The following is a 15,244-nucleotide window of genomic DNA, read 5'->3' on the forward strand; positions in this document are numbered from 1 at the left end:
GAACAGCAACACGCAGACACCGTCCGGTTTACTCGCATATAGACAAGAGCCTTGACTGACCTGGGCAAAGAAACGGACGAAATTGAAGAGCCGCATCACGAAGCTGCTCCCACGCCCATTGAAAAGTTCCGACGCAAGCCAGCAGCCCTTATCGACAGTGAGTGTTGATGACATGGTCGATCCGGATGCCTTGTTCCACTGGAGAACGATCAGGCACGGTTGCCAGACGTAGCCTAAGTCTTCGCCATGCGCGGTGGCGAAATGCATTGGCGTTTCACTACATTCCCGCGTGTCCAAAGAAGTAGGCAGGTCGCCATACAGTATAGGCATGATGAAACGTGGGCAAAGAAAGGGACGAAATTGAAGAGCCGCATCACGAAGCTGGGCCCACGCAAGCAGACTAACCCGTTTGTAGGCGGATCGCCGCTGTATTTTTTATGGCAACTGTATGTGTTCTGTTTTAGTATAGTGAAACGTATTTCGAAAATTACAAGTAAAATATAATGAAATAAAAAGAAAAACATTCCCACTACGCAATGAGACACTGCAAAAAATTCAGGGGGGCACTTTGTTGACGTAAAGCGCGGTGTTGGTGCTTGTGTCGCTCATATGTGAAGATAATGTTTGAGGGCTACACAATTGTTTTCTTCACGACACTTTCGCTAACGATCATTGGCGCGCGCACGCTTGGTTGCTGGAGACACAGGTGGGCGTTTAGGCGGCGTCCTTCCAGATCTGCGTTCACGAGGCGTGTGGCAAGTTTGCCTGGGGAGCGCATGCACAGTGCTAATAGAATTAATGCATAATGAGTTCCCAGTTACGACATACTACAACCACCGCTAGTATTACTAATGAACTAATTACTAATTAAGTTGTCAATTATCAATCACCAAATTACTAATAACTAATTACTAAGTAACTAATCATTAATTTACTAATTACTATTTCACTGTGAGGACTTTTGTCTGTTTACGTGGAGGAATGCGAAAGCATGCTTTTTGAGGAAAGGACGCACTAGCTCTCAGATCTCGAAATCTCGGTGGACACCTCAACCACGTTTGACTGATAGCTATAGTGTGACACTTTTCTGCGAACATCCCCGCTGGCGAGTCATGAGCCTATAAAGGCTTTCCCCTTAATAGATCTCGCCTTCGAACGAGTGCCCTCTGAAAAGACGGTCACAGTCGAACTGCAAACCCTAGTCAACTACTTCACGGACCACAAAACGGTGTCTATCAGAATAGGTGTAAACAGAGAAGAATGCGTGACTGAACAAATGGTTCAAACTTGCAAACCGAGAGTTTAATCCGACGGTGGAGCAAGGTATAAGAATTAAAAAATCAAAATAAGGCAAGTGAATCCATAGTGAAGCAGGAAAAAGCTACCGCGTGGCATCGGTTTAACAGAATTAGGCCACTTTCATTTTTTTTTCTTCTATAGGAGTATAAACACTAACATACCCAGCAATTCTGGACAAAGGAATTTTTGAGCGGGAAACCTTTTATGAACCCAATGTTTTCATATACTATAGTAAGATTTCACTATAACAATCAATATATCCGCAGGTCACCGGACGGCAATCTTGTATTTATTTTGTTTCTATTCATGTTTTTGCTAGCGTCAAGAGAGTCCCCCATTGATTTTCTATGGCAGTCTTAACTGTATGATCCAATCGCTGGACACACTTTAAAAGAAAGATTTTGCTACATATTAGAAAAATAGACCATTACCTTCAATATTTCCATAACAGTGGATTAAAATTTTTCAATTTTCAAAATTTTTGCCCAAGAAAGCTGGACATGTTTGAATCTCATGTTTTCTTCGATCATATTATGCGTTAGTCATTAAAATGCATGGTTCACAACATGGTATTCGACTACAACCACTAAATGATTTTTAGCTGCATTTTTTTCGTGATTTTGTTTTCTTTTTGCCAGACGCAGAAGGGCCCCATACATATCGCTGAAATCTCTCACCGCGCCGGTAGACTGGCCTTTGACAAAGCCTACCGCCGGGGCAAACAAGACATATGCGGAGCACCGCGAAGGAAAGCCGCCGCGAGGCAGAGGAGTAGCGGGCAAGAGCCCCCGACGGTGTCTGTGCCAGCGTGTGATGACAGAGTTTGCGCGGCTGAGCCCGATTTTCAGGGGAAATATGTGTGAAAGTAAAGTAGGCTGACGAGCTTTACGTGCCCGGTTCAATGTCATGCGCTGTTCCTTGACACACCTTTTTCTTTCTTGGTGGTCACATTGACATTAGCTACCTTTCACAACCAAAGAGGCGAGGAAACCGCGTTAAAATCCAGTCTGTCACAGATAGCTGGCGCCGCCCAAGTTTGACATGCGATTTGAGCACCTATATAAATGTCAGTAGCTCACAAAATAAATCAGTTGGCAGTTGCGTTCTTTGCGTTGTTGCGGCTTCTCTTCTGTGTTTGCCCCTTTTACGCTGTGTTCGTTCCAAGTCTGAATAACCAACTAGCCCAGGCAATCAAACTAGCCAAACATCTGGAATGAAACAAAAAAATACGAACAGGCTACGCAGCCAGGGAACGGCAAGCACGGTTTCTGAACAAAGACGTCAGCCGCCCCATGCGTGCGTGCCCTTTGGACGCCTGTCCTCCACTGCGATGAGCCTTTGCGCTTGATTCAGCTCGATGCTTCCTTCTTTTTTTTTTTAACGCAACAGCGTTAAAGGCCCCGTTGCCCAGAAAATATGACGTCTGAGCGAAAAATTTCGAGCACGACTCTGGCAGGTGGTGCGCAGAATGCAAGGCAGGCAGGCTACCTGGGCCACGTGACCCTGCGGCGCCATCACAACCTGCGCACCGTGGCAGGCGGCAGTAAATGATTGGTCAGAGCAGCTCGTGCCGCACAAGGCCCATCGCAGGGCAGTGGCGCATCGCTTAACATAACTGCGCCAGGAGGGGTGGGAGGACTCGCAGCGATCTATTAATGTGAAGTAGAGAATGACCTCCGTATATGGGAATTAACCCACTACGCTATCGCGCCATACACTTAAGGCGCAGCTTAAGTATATGACAACACAGCGGAGACAAGGACGAAGACGTCTTAACAACAAGTGTCCCCTCTAATTTTAAGGCCACGAAAATGCGCAAGTGCACGTGTTTTCCAGCATCTTCCCAGCTGTGCACAGGATAAGCTCGAATCATGATAAGAATTCTGCCAAGCACATTAAACATAATTCAGGCTTTATTTGTCGTGCTTTTCATACGCCACAAGTTGGCCGATCTTCCCTCCACTCATTACAGAAATCTTCGAATGCAGCGCAGTGCCGTAACGTCTCCTTATGCTTTGGCGCTCTCTTCCGAAATTCTGATTCTTCGCACCGCCATACTGAAAGAAATGAGGGGAGGATAGGCCACAGAACGCGCTGCTCTATTTGGCGCTCCGGGAGAATAATTTTTTTTTTCTCGAAAATGAACAGTTCTGCATCCAGAAGTTGTGTGCGTCTGATTCGGTCAACAGCGACTGTTCCGGGACAGTGTCAGCTGCTGCTGAGATACAGCCACTGAGGTAAGGCGCGGGCACGCGGGTGCTTCATGTGGCGGCGACCTGCGTCGGCACCCACTGCATCAGCTGGCCGGTGGCGGAGGCGGGACAACCTGGACTTCGTACGCCACCTCCTTGCCGCTCATCCAACTAGAGGAGTTGTCGAACTGCAGCACGTCTGCGAAAAACGCACACAGAAATGGTAACGGCACAGTGCACAAAACTCTGTCCGCTCTCACCCCGACACTCACTGGAGCAGAAGTAAACGGAACCTTATTTCGTGAACCGCCGCCTCGCCCCCTCGTGATCGCGCTTGAGAACTCAGACAAGAACTGGGCTGAGCTCGGCTGGCTCACATATGAACGCCATAGCTCGCACGAACGAACGTGTTTTGCTATGTGTCGTGTACATTTCTCAAGACTCGCCACTAGTGGTTTTTGACAGCAAAGCGTCTGGAAAAAATTAGTTTTTTTAAGGATGGTTTAGTTTAAGGGGGCTTAAGGTCCAAAAGCGACTCAGGCTATGAGAGACGCCGTAGTGAAGGGCTCCGGAAATTTCGACCCCCTGGGGTTCTTCAACGTGCACTGACATCGCACAGTACACGGGCCTCTAGAATTTCGCCTCCATCGAAATTCCACCGCCGCGGCCGGGATCGAACCCGCGTCTTTCGGGCCAGCAGCCGAGCGCCATAACGACTCAGCCACCGCGGCGGCTCATTTTTAGGAAATCAATCAATCAATCAATCAATCAATCAATCAATCAATCAATCAATCAATCAATCAATGTTTATTTCACCAACAAAGTGCCGGTGGTGAAAAGGGTGGTGGAGAAAAATCTGCTGCTGCAGAGCTTGACAAGAGCGTCGTCCATCCCTTGCGCGGCCACAAGCTGTTGCAAGTGCATTACGTATAATTAATAATCAGAAAGCAAAAATTCCAATAATAAATAAGGAAACATGTCATCGATGCACTGGGTTCCAAAATAAAGATACCATTCAGACTCATGATTCATGATCGCATAAAATATAGAGGGAAAAGGCCGCATAAATTAGCATGCATGGTTATAAATATGTAAGCAAAGAGAGAAGGTGCCTGAATGAAGGAAATAAGTCAATTTCTGACGCAAGATCAAGATGGCACTAATGATGGCACTGGTTAATTAGCACAATTCTCTCTAGTAAAATGAGATGTACAATGATCCTAGGAATAGCTCACCCAGGCATCGATCATTTAGCAACAGTACATTGATGCCTTGTTTATCGAGATAATTAATTTTACGCAGGGTACAGCTTGCCCGAGCATAATTTCTGCGTGATGTTTGGCACGGGGGTTGGCGTCGATATGGATACACGCTTTGGGTTTTTCTAAGCTGAACAAAAGGTAAGTAAAATGATTTCATAGCATAGTGGAGATGCTTCTTAGACTCGATCCGAACTGCTCTGCTGGTCCTGATAGTATACCTAATGCTTTCTTAAGGCGTTTCTTAAGCCTATTTTTTAAGCAAAATATTCCGCGAATGACTGCTGTCAGTTCCATTAGCTCCTGATTGGCTCACAGACAGGATTGTGCCTATTCAGAAGAACGGAGACCGCTTTTCAGTGGGGAACTACCGTCCTGTCTCCGTAACTTGTTCTTCCTGTAAGCTCATTTAACACATTGTCGCAAATCATATAATGCAGATTATAAATACAAATTAAGCTCTCAGTCGATATGAACATTGTTTCAAAAAGGGATTTTCAACCGTCACGCAATTAATCACAGCTGTTCACTCCCTTAGTGCCGTATTAGTTAAATCAGAACAAGGGCACGTCATATATCTCGATTTTAGTAAGGCATTCGACAACGTTCCAATCCATAAACTAATACTGAAACTTATATAAAATTTGGAGTAGCTGCAGCACTCATAACATGGATTGCTGCTTGCTTACGGCACAGTATGTGGAGCTCGACGGATTTCTGTCCCTTCCACTCGAGGTCAGCTCAGTTCTTTCTTGTTTTTGTTCTGCATGGACGATTCAGACTCTTCTATCGATGGAGGTGTTAAGGTTAACCTTTTTGCTGACGACTGCAAGTTATTTAAATAAATACGCTCTGTTTCATATCAGCCTCATACTGCTTTAAACGATGTTTCGCCTTGGTGTAAGAAAATGGGGAATGCCGCTGAACTTTGAGAAGACAGTATCTATGCGCATCACAAGGAAGAAGATGTGTCTAATATCTGACTGCACTCTCAATTCTACATCTGTGAATGAGGTTACGAAGTACAAATATTTAGGCGCAATCATTAACGACCAACTTACCTGGAGTGAAACATTTGCCACATAGCTTCACCTTTAATGAAAAAACTGGTTCTTAAGGCACAGGTTAAGGGGAGCACCAATTAATGTGACGAAATTAGCTCATGAATTGATAGTTAGGCCGAAACTCGTGTACGTCGCCGTGGTGTGGGACCCTCGCATAAAAAGAAAACAGAGATTGCACAGTTATAAAAAGTTCAAAGACGAGCTGCGTGCTTCATCTACACCAAATACAGGAATTCTGGGTCTCCATCCCTGCTTACGAAAAAAAAAATAAATTCCATGTACCCGAAGAACGATAGCAAGGATAGAATTTTCGCCCTCCTTGATTCAGCGAAAGTTTGCCATCCCGGCAACGCCTTATGCTACCCCATCGTAAACTCACAAAACGCGACACACACGGCTTGACTCCTCACTTCGCAAAAACACACTCTCGCAAGTTTTCATATTTTCCGAAAACAACCTGTGAATGGAGCTCATACTATCTCAAGAAGTTTTTCAAATGTGAAAACTTTAACAACCCGATTAATAATATTTTTTTAATATTGAGAGTGGCTTCTCCCACTTTGTTTTGTGGTCTTTTTAGAGATGACGACGACGTATTTGAAGTGTTTTATATCTACGCGCATGAATTTTAAAGCATATGCATATTTATGTACACTGCTTTCATACAGAGCAGTGTAAACATTCCATGTCTGTACTTCCGCTTTTTATGCTTAGATCAAAAATGTCTGCAGTACCATACAAATAAATAAAATAAATAAATAATTCATGGTTATACACATCTGTAACTTGAAGTATTTTTTTTGTAAAAAAAATTTGTATGTTCTTGAAAATGAGCATTTTGTATTGCTCGCACGGTTTTGTTTCGTAAAGCAGTTAATTTATTCAGATTCCTTGCTGACGTAGTTCCCCACACTGGCGAACAGTAAGTTTGATAAGAAAAGAAAAGACAAGTGCCTATGAGTTTTTTTTTTTTTTAAGGCGACAGGAAGTGTGTGCCGGTGTCTGTTGAGCATGCTGCCTATTTTTATGATTTATGCACATGTAAAGTTTATTTCTTCGCAGAACACGTTTTCTGAGAAAATTCTTCCAATGTTTTAACATGTTTCTTTGGCTACGATTGTGTAATGTTTTCGGGCACCTGCTCGAGACCCTGGTGCGCAAAAGAGGACACATTTTGTTTTTGATTCATTTACAACAAGGCTATTGTTCGATGACCAACCCTGAAGAGCTTTCCTGCCTTAAAATGTTTTCAAACTCCATTCCTTCCACTTGTGCGGTGCAGTCGTATGCGTAAATAAAGAACAGTATCAATTATATAATGAACAAACCACCGGACCAAGGACGCTGCCTTGGAGAGCACGATATTTTATCCGACAAATGCGCGATTTGTTTTCATCAATTGCAGCAAACTGACTGCGTCTGTTTCAATAACCTAATTAATTTGGATGATATTCTAAGAAAACCATAAAACCACACGATCCCAGTTTATAAACAAGTTTGTGGTTGACGCAACCGAACGCTATCGTGAAATCTAGGTACCGGGTGTTTCAGCGAAGGTGAACCAATATTTTTTAAAGTAGGTTTTTCCAGGTATGAAGGCCGCTTCTGCGGTGCAATGATACCTGCGTTGGCAGTCATCAAAAAACATTTAAATAATGCTAAGTAGTTAGCCGCTTAATTAATGCATGATAATCAACTTTTTAACTAGAATAGCTAGGCTACTGCTTGTAATTTGAGACTTGTAGGCGGTCGTTAGTAATAGTCATATAAGTTTTTAGAATTTCGCAAACGCGACTACCCTCGCCGCTGTGGCTCGACGAAATTTGGCTTTCTCGATTAGTTACGTGCACTGGAGGGATTCCTTTGCCCGCTTTCGATCGAAAGCGCATGTATTTTCGCACGATGCAGCCAATTTTTTTATTTTCACATATCTTTTTCACATAGGTATTATGAGAAGTCTATCTTGTAGCAGTTGTGAATCAAGAGAAATAAAAATCTGAGTCATGCTTGTTACGCTCTGAATGATAGTATCGTTATTTGCCGCGGGGCTAGTTGGTGAATCGGTGCGTCCGCTGAACATTTTCCAGCTTCGTCACATTAGTCACTGAATGAGGGAACCAAGCTGCGGTGGCATTTTTGACATTCATCTAACCCAGGGCTTGTTACGAACTTCAACAAAGAATACGACGCCGGCATCCAGGCCGGCCCTGAGGAAGCGCGGCCCAACATAACGCTGGCGCTCTGTGCGTCGTCTGCCCGTCGTTGACGTCGAGCAGGTTGGACGCACGCGACGAGCTGCGGCCGGCCGCCGTTCGCAACGACGCGCCGCAATGAATCGCGCCCGCTTTTCGCCGCCTTAAAAGCAATCGAACGAAACATGCGAGAAGCTTGTCCACCTCAAACCACGCCAATGGCAGAAGCTCGATGTGGACCGGCAATAATACTTTGCTTCGGGCCGCACAGCATGCGCTCTGCGGCACGTGGAGCGGATTGAGCGCACCGCTCTCCGGCGCCCCATCGCCGTCAGCACCTGTTGCAGCAGAGTTCTTCGATGAGCGTCGTGAGGTCCGCACCGTCCTGCCAGCAGTCCGGATCACGCCGGATGTTGAGATTAAACAGGCGGATAGATGCACCCTCCAGGCGGTTACCGTCCTTCCAGACACGAGCCGCCAGTGCAGACTGGCGCTCGTGGCCCCTTCTACAACGACTGCTGAGACGTGTGCCGAAAAGCAGGACTTGGCGTCGTCCCTTTCCCGCCGACGACGCTGCAGCACCTCGACGACCCCGGTTGCACAGTATGCGGTGGAGCGCGCATTCCGCCTCAGCTGCATGCACTCTCTGCAGCGACGAGACGATGGAGCACCTTCTCCTGGAGCCATTCTCTACCGCTGATCATGGCTTTGCCGTTCACACCGCCTCACACCTCGCTTTTTAAAAACGCCCGCGTAGTTTTATTCAGCTTGGAATTCTCACCCGGGCGCGTCAGTCGGGCCTCAGTTCTCTTCCCGGCAAACTCGCTCTGCCCACCTCGACCACGCGCTGCGCCCGCCTCCTCTTCGCCCGTCCTTTCTCGTCCCCCTGGCGAAGTCGCAGCGGTTCCACTTAGCTCTATGAACACTAACATGCTCCCGATAACTTCTTCATAATCACACGTTCTCTCTCCATCCTCCGCCTCGCTCTGCTGTGCATCGAGACGGGCTTATCCCCTCCAAGGCGGTGCATTGCTTAAAGGCTGAACTCCATGCGTGTGGAATATCGTCCGAAGGCCCAGGCGAACAGCAAGCTACGAGCGGCGCCGTCGCGCGAAACGTTTTGCCTCGTCAGAAAACTTCGTGTGTCGCCCGGACGCCATTAGCTATTCAGACGTTTGTCACATAACACCTCCCCTGAAATTTGTCTTCGCTCCAGCAAGCGTGTCAGTGGCGTCGGCTGGGGCGTTGCCGCTGCAGCCGTAGCGAAAAAAAAATAATATTTTCGCTGCAGATATGAGAGAGAAGAGAACACTCTGGCTGTCGGATATGGGCCGGGCTACGAGCGGGTGCTCTGCAGGACGAGACCCGTGCCGACACGATCCCCAGAGCCGCTGCGCTATGTACAGCTGCAGGTCCAGAATCACTCGCGGCGCATATTCTCATTTGCATAGTTTGCCCACTTACAAGCAGATCAAGATGACCGGCATGTTTACAAAGCCGGAGTGTGCGGACACCGACTGACATCTCCGCTGGTGTCCCACTGTGAGACAGAGCGGATGACGCCGGTCCTCGCCGCTGGAACTGGAGCCGGAGTATTAATGAATTGGAATTTTTTCCTCGTGGGTTTTGTGACCGGCTTCAAGAAGCACCGCGAACGGCGAGATCGGAAACGAGCAGGGCACGCTTCCGCACACAGAGCAGCCAGACGAGGCAACTCTCCTAGCCAGACTGCGACATCAGCACACGACCTCCATACAAACGAGGGTAGCACACAGCTCAAAGAAGAAATAACTGAGGCCCAAGTTAGAGTGGCACTTATCAAGATTACGGGGAGAACGGCTTCAGGAGCGGAAAATATTGAGTACAAAGTCCTCAAAAGCCTGTACGACCATGCCATCACTAACCTAATCGCTTACTACAACGAGGCATGGAAAGCGGGTATAATCATCAAGAATGGACGCATGAGGAGATTACACCAATTCCAAAACCTGGCTAGGCCTTGCCGCTGAATAACCCCTGCCCATATCGTTAACATCGTGCACTGGAAAGCTCTTTGAGCACGTGTTGTTCGCGCGCCTCACTCGCCATCTGGAGGGGCAACGATTTTTCTCCGACACCATGTCTGGGTTCGGGCCAAAAAGACTTCCTCCTGCAGCTGAAAGAAGTAAATCACCACCGTCCAGTTAGGCGTAGCTGGGCCATCAGCGACATTAAAAGGGCATTCGATACCGCAGACCACGAAGCCGAAGCTGGCTGCCTCGTACGTCGCACTGTGTCGAACGAGTCTAACTAGGTGCGGGCCGTTTAGCAAACCGCAAGATCACCATAAGCATTGGGGAGCATCAGTCCTACACGATCACGCTCACAGGCGTATCTGCAATGTCACCGACTCTCTTTAACGTCGTCATGGCCGAATTACCTCCGCTACTCGATCAAATTCCCGGAATACACCATGGCCTCTACGCGAATGATGTAACATTATGGACGACAAAAAATGTCCCCGACGGGAACATACAAGACCCATTGAAAGAAGCAATAGACGTGGTGCAAGGATATATGCGAAAGTCTGCGGACTCGCATGTGCAGCCGGAAAAATAAGAGGGTACAGTTAGGCTCCTCCAAAATGGTATGACGTGATAGAGTTAATGGGTTCATGCACCCGTATGCGGAATTGCTGTCTCTTCTTGAATTCAAGTTCACAGATTGTGGGAATTTGTTTTTCCCTCGCCCGCCGAGCGCGACTCTTCTCTTGGGGCACACCGCGGCTGCAGCTCCTCCCCCCTCATCTTCCCTCCAAGGGGCAGCGGGGGAAAACACGGGGGAGGCACGGACCTCCTCTCCCCCACCTCTTGGCGGCAGATTTGGCGGTAGGAGAGACGACGGAGCGACGGCGATGCAGGCGGACGGGTCTGGACCACGCTGGCTGCCGCGGCTGTCAAGGTGACGCCACTCCGTTTGCGTTGCTCGCCCGCCTGCCGCCAGTGCTGCTGTACCGAGGAGGCCACCAGTTTGGTGAGCTCCCCAATAGACACCTTTGCCTGCTGGACTATTTCCTCGGTGTGTTATTCTTCGCGGCCGCAGCTGTGGCCCGACCTAGCGGAGCGGTCCTGTCTCAGACGGAGCTGCCGATCCCACAAGATATCTGGGAGTCTTCATACCATTCTGCATGGCGCAATGGTTCAGCGGTTAAGCGATGCGCCACTGCCCGTCGGCGGCAGATGCTGTCACCGGTAAGGTTTATGCGACCCAGGTTGCTCTTCCGAGAAAACTCTCGCGACCAGCCGTTAATTTAAGCGCCACCTGCCACGGCGGTCAGTTTGCTCACAATCCGATGTGCAATTTGTGATGACGACACAAGGTGACGCGACCTAGGTGGCCCCTTAGGTTGCTTCTCTGGTGATTTTTGGTGGATTTTGCGCTCACAGTTAACGACGCCGACAACAGATGCCGATGGCGACACCGGTTTTTCTGCGACACGGGCTCCTTAGCGCTATCACGTTAAAATGGCAGCTACTAATTGTCATTTAAGCTCCGCCTTAAGGGTATGACGCGATAGCGTAGCAGGGTTAATTGCCATATATGCAGAATGTCGTTCTCTACATTACATTCGTACGTCCCTGGCAGTCCTCGTGCCTCTCCTGGCGCAGCGGTTAAGTGATGCGCCACTGCCCTGCGATGCCCTGCGATGACAGGTGCCCCCGGCGGTGCGGTACAGGTTGATCATTCCGAGCGATCAATTTAACTGCTACCTTTTACGGTGGGTAGTTTGCTCAAATCCGTTGGGCAGATTGTGATGACGCTGGACGGTCACGTGACCTAGGTGTACTCAGAGCACCACCTGTCAGAGCCATGCTCGTGAATTTTTGCTCACAACGCCGAACCCTGGATTTTCCGCACCACGAGGCCTTCAGCGTTATCGCGTAAAAACAACCGCTGAGAAGTGGTCCCTCACTAGGAGTCACTTAGAAGACCTAATTCACAAACTCGCCTCCACTCAAGGGCGCCGCTCTTCGGACGAGCGGCTGCACCTTCCTTCCCCCGTCCTTCGGGGCCGCTGTTGAGAGAAACCCTAGCAGACAAGGTGAAGGCGGATGAGTCACCAAGCAGTCAAGTGGAAGAGTCTGCCCTCGGGTCGCCGGACCAAGTGTGATGCGCGGCTGGAGGGTCAACTGAAATACGGCTGCGAGCTCGACAGAGCTTCGTGTTTCGGACATGCGGCGGGCGGAGTACGAGTCCGAAACACGAGGCCGCTGTCGAGGTCGCAGCCGTCTTTCATGAAGTTTCGACTGCCCATGGTGCTCTTTAATGTGAGCTGACATCGCACAGTACACGGGCCTCTAATCAGGTGGCCAGTTGTGCAAGATGACTGGTGCTACCACCCACGGCAGGGGGTGGTACCGATGCTCTGTTGTAACTCGGTCGATGTAAATGGTTAAAGACTGAGTCACCGAACACTTTCGCGTCGATTTCACCACTGCGGCAAGTCTTCTGTTCGGTGCCTCCGTGGGAAAGGAATTGCACGCAGACTCCCAGCAGGTGAATGAACGACCCCGTACTCCCCCGCCGCATGTCCGAAACACGAGACGTCTGTCGAGGTCGCAGCCGTTTTTCACTTATGACCAGCTTGACCTTGCAACCGCTTCGTCCGGCGACCCGAGGGCAGACCCGTTCACTTGACTCCTTGGTGACTCATCCACAATGGTAATGTACAGCGCAAATACAGACAAGGACACAAGAAAGAATGACATGGAACACACGAGCGCTGACTTGCAACAGGTTTATTTCGAAATTCGGACCAGTATTTATAGCAAAACCAGGCAATCATCACGCATGCGCAGTAGGAGTCATATGCTGTCTCAAATATAACAGCTCTTTGTTAGTTAGAGCAATTGATGACTTGGCCACGCAGGACTCATTCAACCGGTCTATCAATTCAGCCTCTACTATCTCTCGAGTTAGTTGGCAACGGTGTTTGGCAATCACAGAACAATCTTTGTACACAGGCCGACACACAAAATCTTCATCAGAATCGCTGTCATCATTACCGTTCTTACATTTTCTGCAGTGAGCGTCCAGGAACCCTCCTCGCCGTTCAGACACATTATTGCAGTGTTCTCGGAGGCGGTCATTCAAACATCTACCGCTTTGCCCTACATAACTCTTTCCACATTTCAAAGGGATGCTGTAGACGATGGACTGCGTACATTCAACGAACTTAGTTCGGTGCTTCTTTTTGCAGTTCTGATTTTTTGAATCAGTGGGCCTGGACAGTCTGCACAATTTTTGTAGCTTACCGGGTGCAGAGAAAAGAACTTTTACGTTCCCCCGTTCACCGATCTTTTTAAGGCAATAGGACAGGCCATGAATGTACGGGATCACAGCAATCCGTGTGTCCTTGTCTGTATTTGCGCTGTACATTACCATTATGAATCACCAACATGCCCAGTCTGCCACCTTAGTGACTCATCCACCCTCACCTTGGAATTTTTCGCCGGTTCGCTGATCTCAATACGGTTAAACGATATGTCACTGTCTATTACATTAGTATTTTGCCATGTTGTACCATGTCAAGAACATTCAGAAAGAACATCGGTGTTTACAGCATATACAGCAAAACCCAAATTGCGACCTGCGTGACCAAAGCAGAGATTCGAGTGGAAGTTGTTTTCTGAAACGCAAAACAGGCTTCGAGGGCCGCTTGCACTTTGTTTGAGTCATGGTGTGTTTATGAATTCGACAGTAAGGCCTTTACTTAGAAGCCAATGAACGTGCATCCTACACGGTGCAGTTACTGCAAAAGCAGATCACGCATCGATACGATGCTTGTGCAAAAGGCGGGGCGGGCTCAAAGAAAATGACTTGTTTTGTATGAAGTTCAGGCCGTAATAGTTAGCAAAATAATACACAGCGCCCCGCATCATCACTTCTCACGGGTCGAAATGTAGTGACCGAACGTCCTTTAGCGTACAAGACGGCACCTGGTCTCCCATTCCACATGTCCACACGAAGGCGTCTTCAGCTGGGTGTACGCAATTTGGCAGACAAACTGATCGAAGCACAGACTCGGAAATACGGGGCCTGGACGATACCTTCTGAACAGACTACGTACGGTACCCCGTGCCAAACACCCCATTTCCTTAAAGAAAGCACGGCAGCTGCAATCTAGGCTAAAATGAAAGAACCTCTAATTAAAAAAAAAACATGCACCAGGACCAGAGCATGTTCAGACGGCACGCGCGAATCCAATCGGAAATTGGGCGCGAACCCTACCGTCTTCTCTACGAACCCGGCAAAAACAGAGAATAGTGGCTACGGACGAAATAGGCAGAATTCAAATCTGAAGCTCCGTGAGCGGTCGAGCAAGAGGACTGAAGAGGTCGCCATTGCACTCGCGATACAACACCTAGACCGTGAGTACGCTACTTAAGCGGATAAATAAACATGCAATGAAACCGACATCACAGAAACCGACTCGCAGGCTGCATGCCAAGCACCCTCTCCGCGCAGGCATTGCTTGAAAAAAAAAAACTTTGTTTATTTTCTTAAAATAAATTTGAGAGGAAATGGAAAACATGACAAAATCACATTTTTTTATTCTTGAATAGACCCGCCGGGGTGGCTCAGTGGTTATGGTGCTCGGATACTGATCCGGAGTTCCTGGGTTCGAACCCGACCGCGGCGGCTGCGTTTTTATGGAGGAGAAACGCTAAGACGCCCATGTGCTGTGCGATGTCAGTGCACATTAAAGATCCCCAGGTGGTCGATATTATTCCGGAGCCCTCCACTACGGCACCTCTCTCTTCCTTTCTTCTTTCACTCCCTCCTTTTTCACTTCCCTTACGGCGCGGTTTAGGTGTACGCCGATATATGAGACAGATACTGCGCAATTTCCTTTCTCCAAAAACCAATTATTATTACTAACTTCTGAATAGTAGAAACATCAGTGATAAGTATTCAGAAGAATATGCAGATGTGAATGTCATATTTGTGTAACGAACTTCTTGTTCTATTACATGGAGAAAACTACCTTGAGAATCGACAAACAGTCACTGCGTGTCGGGTTGACTGTCGCTAGATGCGGCACTACGTGGTTCCCGTAGTCTTCCCGTAAGAAGCGCCTACACGGTGCTCGTATTCGGTGAAAACCGCTTACGTGCGCAAAAACCTTTGTCGTTTGGAGTCGTGTGCGTTGCGCGGAAGCATGTTCAGCGGATCTGTTCTACTGCTGCCCTGACTTC

At 48.2% G+C, this 15,244-nt stretch overlaps 1 protein-coding gene across 6 annotated transcripts in view; it reads right to left on the reverse strand.

The window, feature by feature from the left end:
- Positions 1-3,190: 3,190 nt before the first annotated feature.
- LOC144098247 (SEC14-like protein 2) overlaps positions 3,191-15,244 on the reverse strand; it is a 79,391-nt gene continuing 67,337 nt past the window's right edge. For all 6 annotated transcript variants that reach the window (XM_077630737.1, XM_077630742.1, XM_077630740.1 and 3 more), the window contains one exon: positions 3,191-3,690. In XM_077630737.1, the coding sequence (XP_077486863.1) occupies positions 3,663-3,690 (28 nt within the window). In that variant the 3' untranslated portion in view covers positions 3,191-3,662. The remainder of the gene's footprint in view (positions 3,691-15,244) is intronic.

This window comes from Amblyomma americanum, chromosome 7 (assembly GCF_052857255.1).
Source record: "Amblyomma americanum isolate KBUSLIRL-KWMA chromosome 7, ASM5285725v1, whole genome shotgun sequence".
NCBI lineage: Eukaryota > Metazoa > Arthropoda > Arachnida > Ixodida > Ixodidae > Amblyomma > Amblyomma americanum.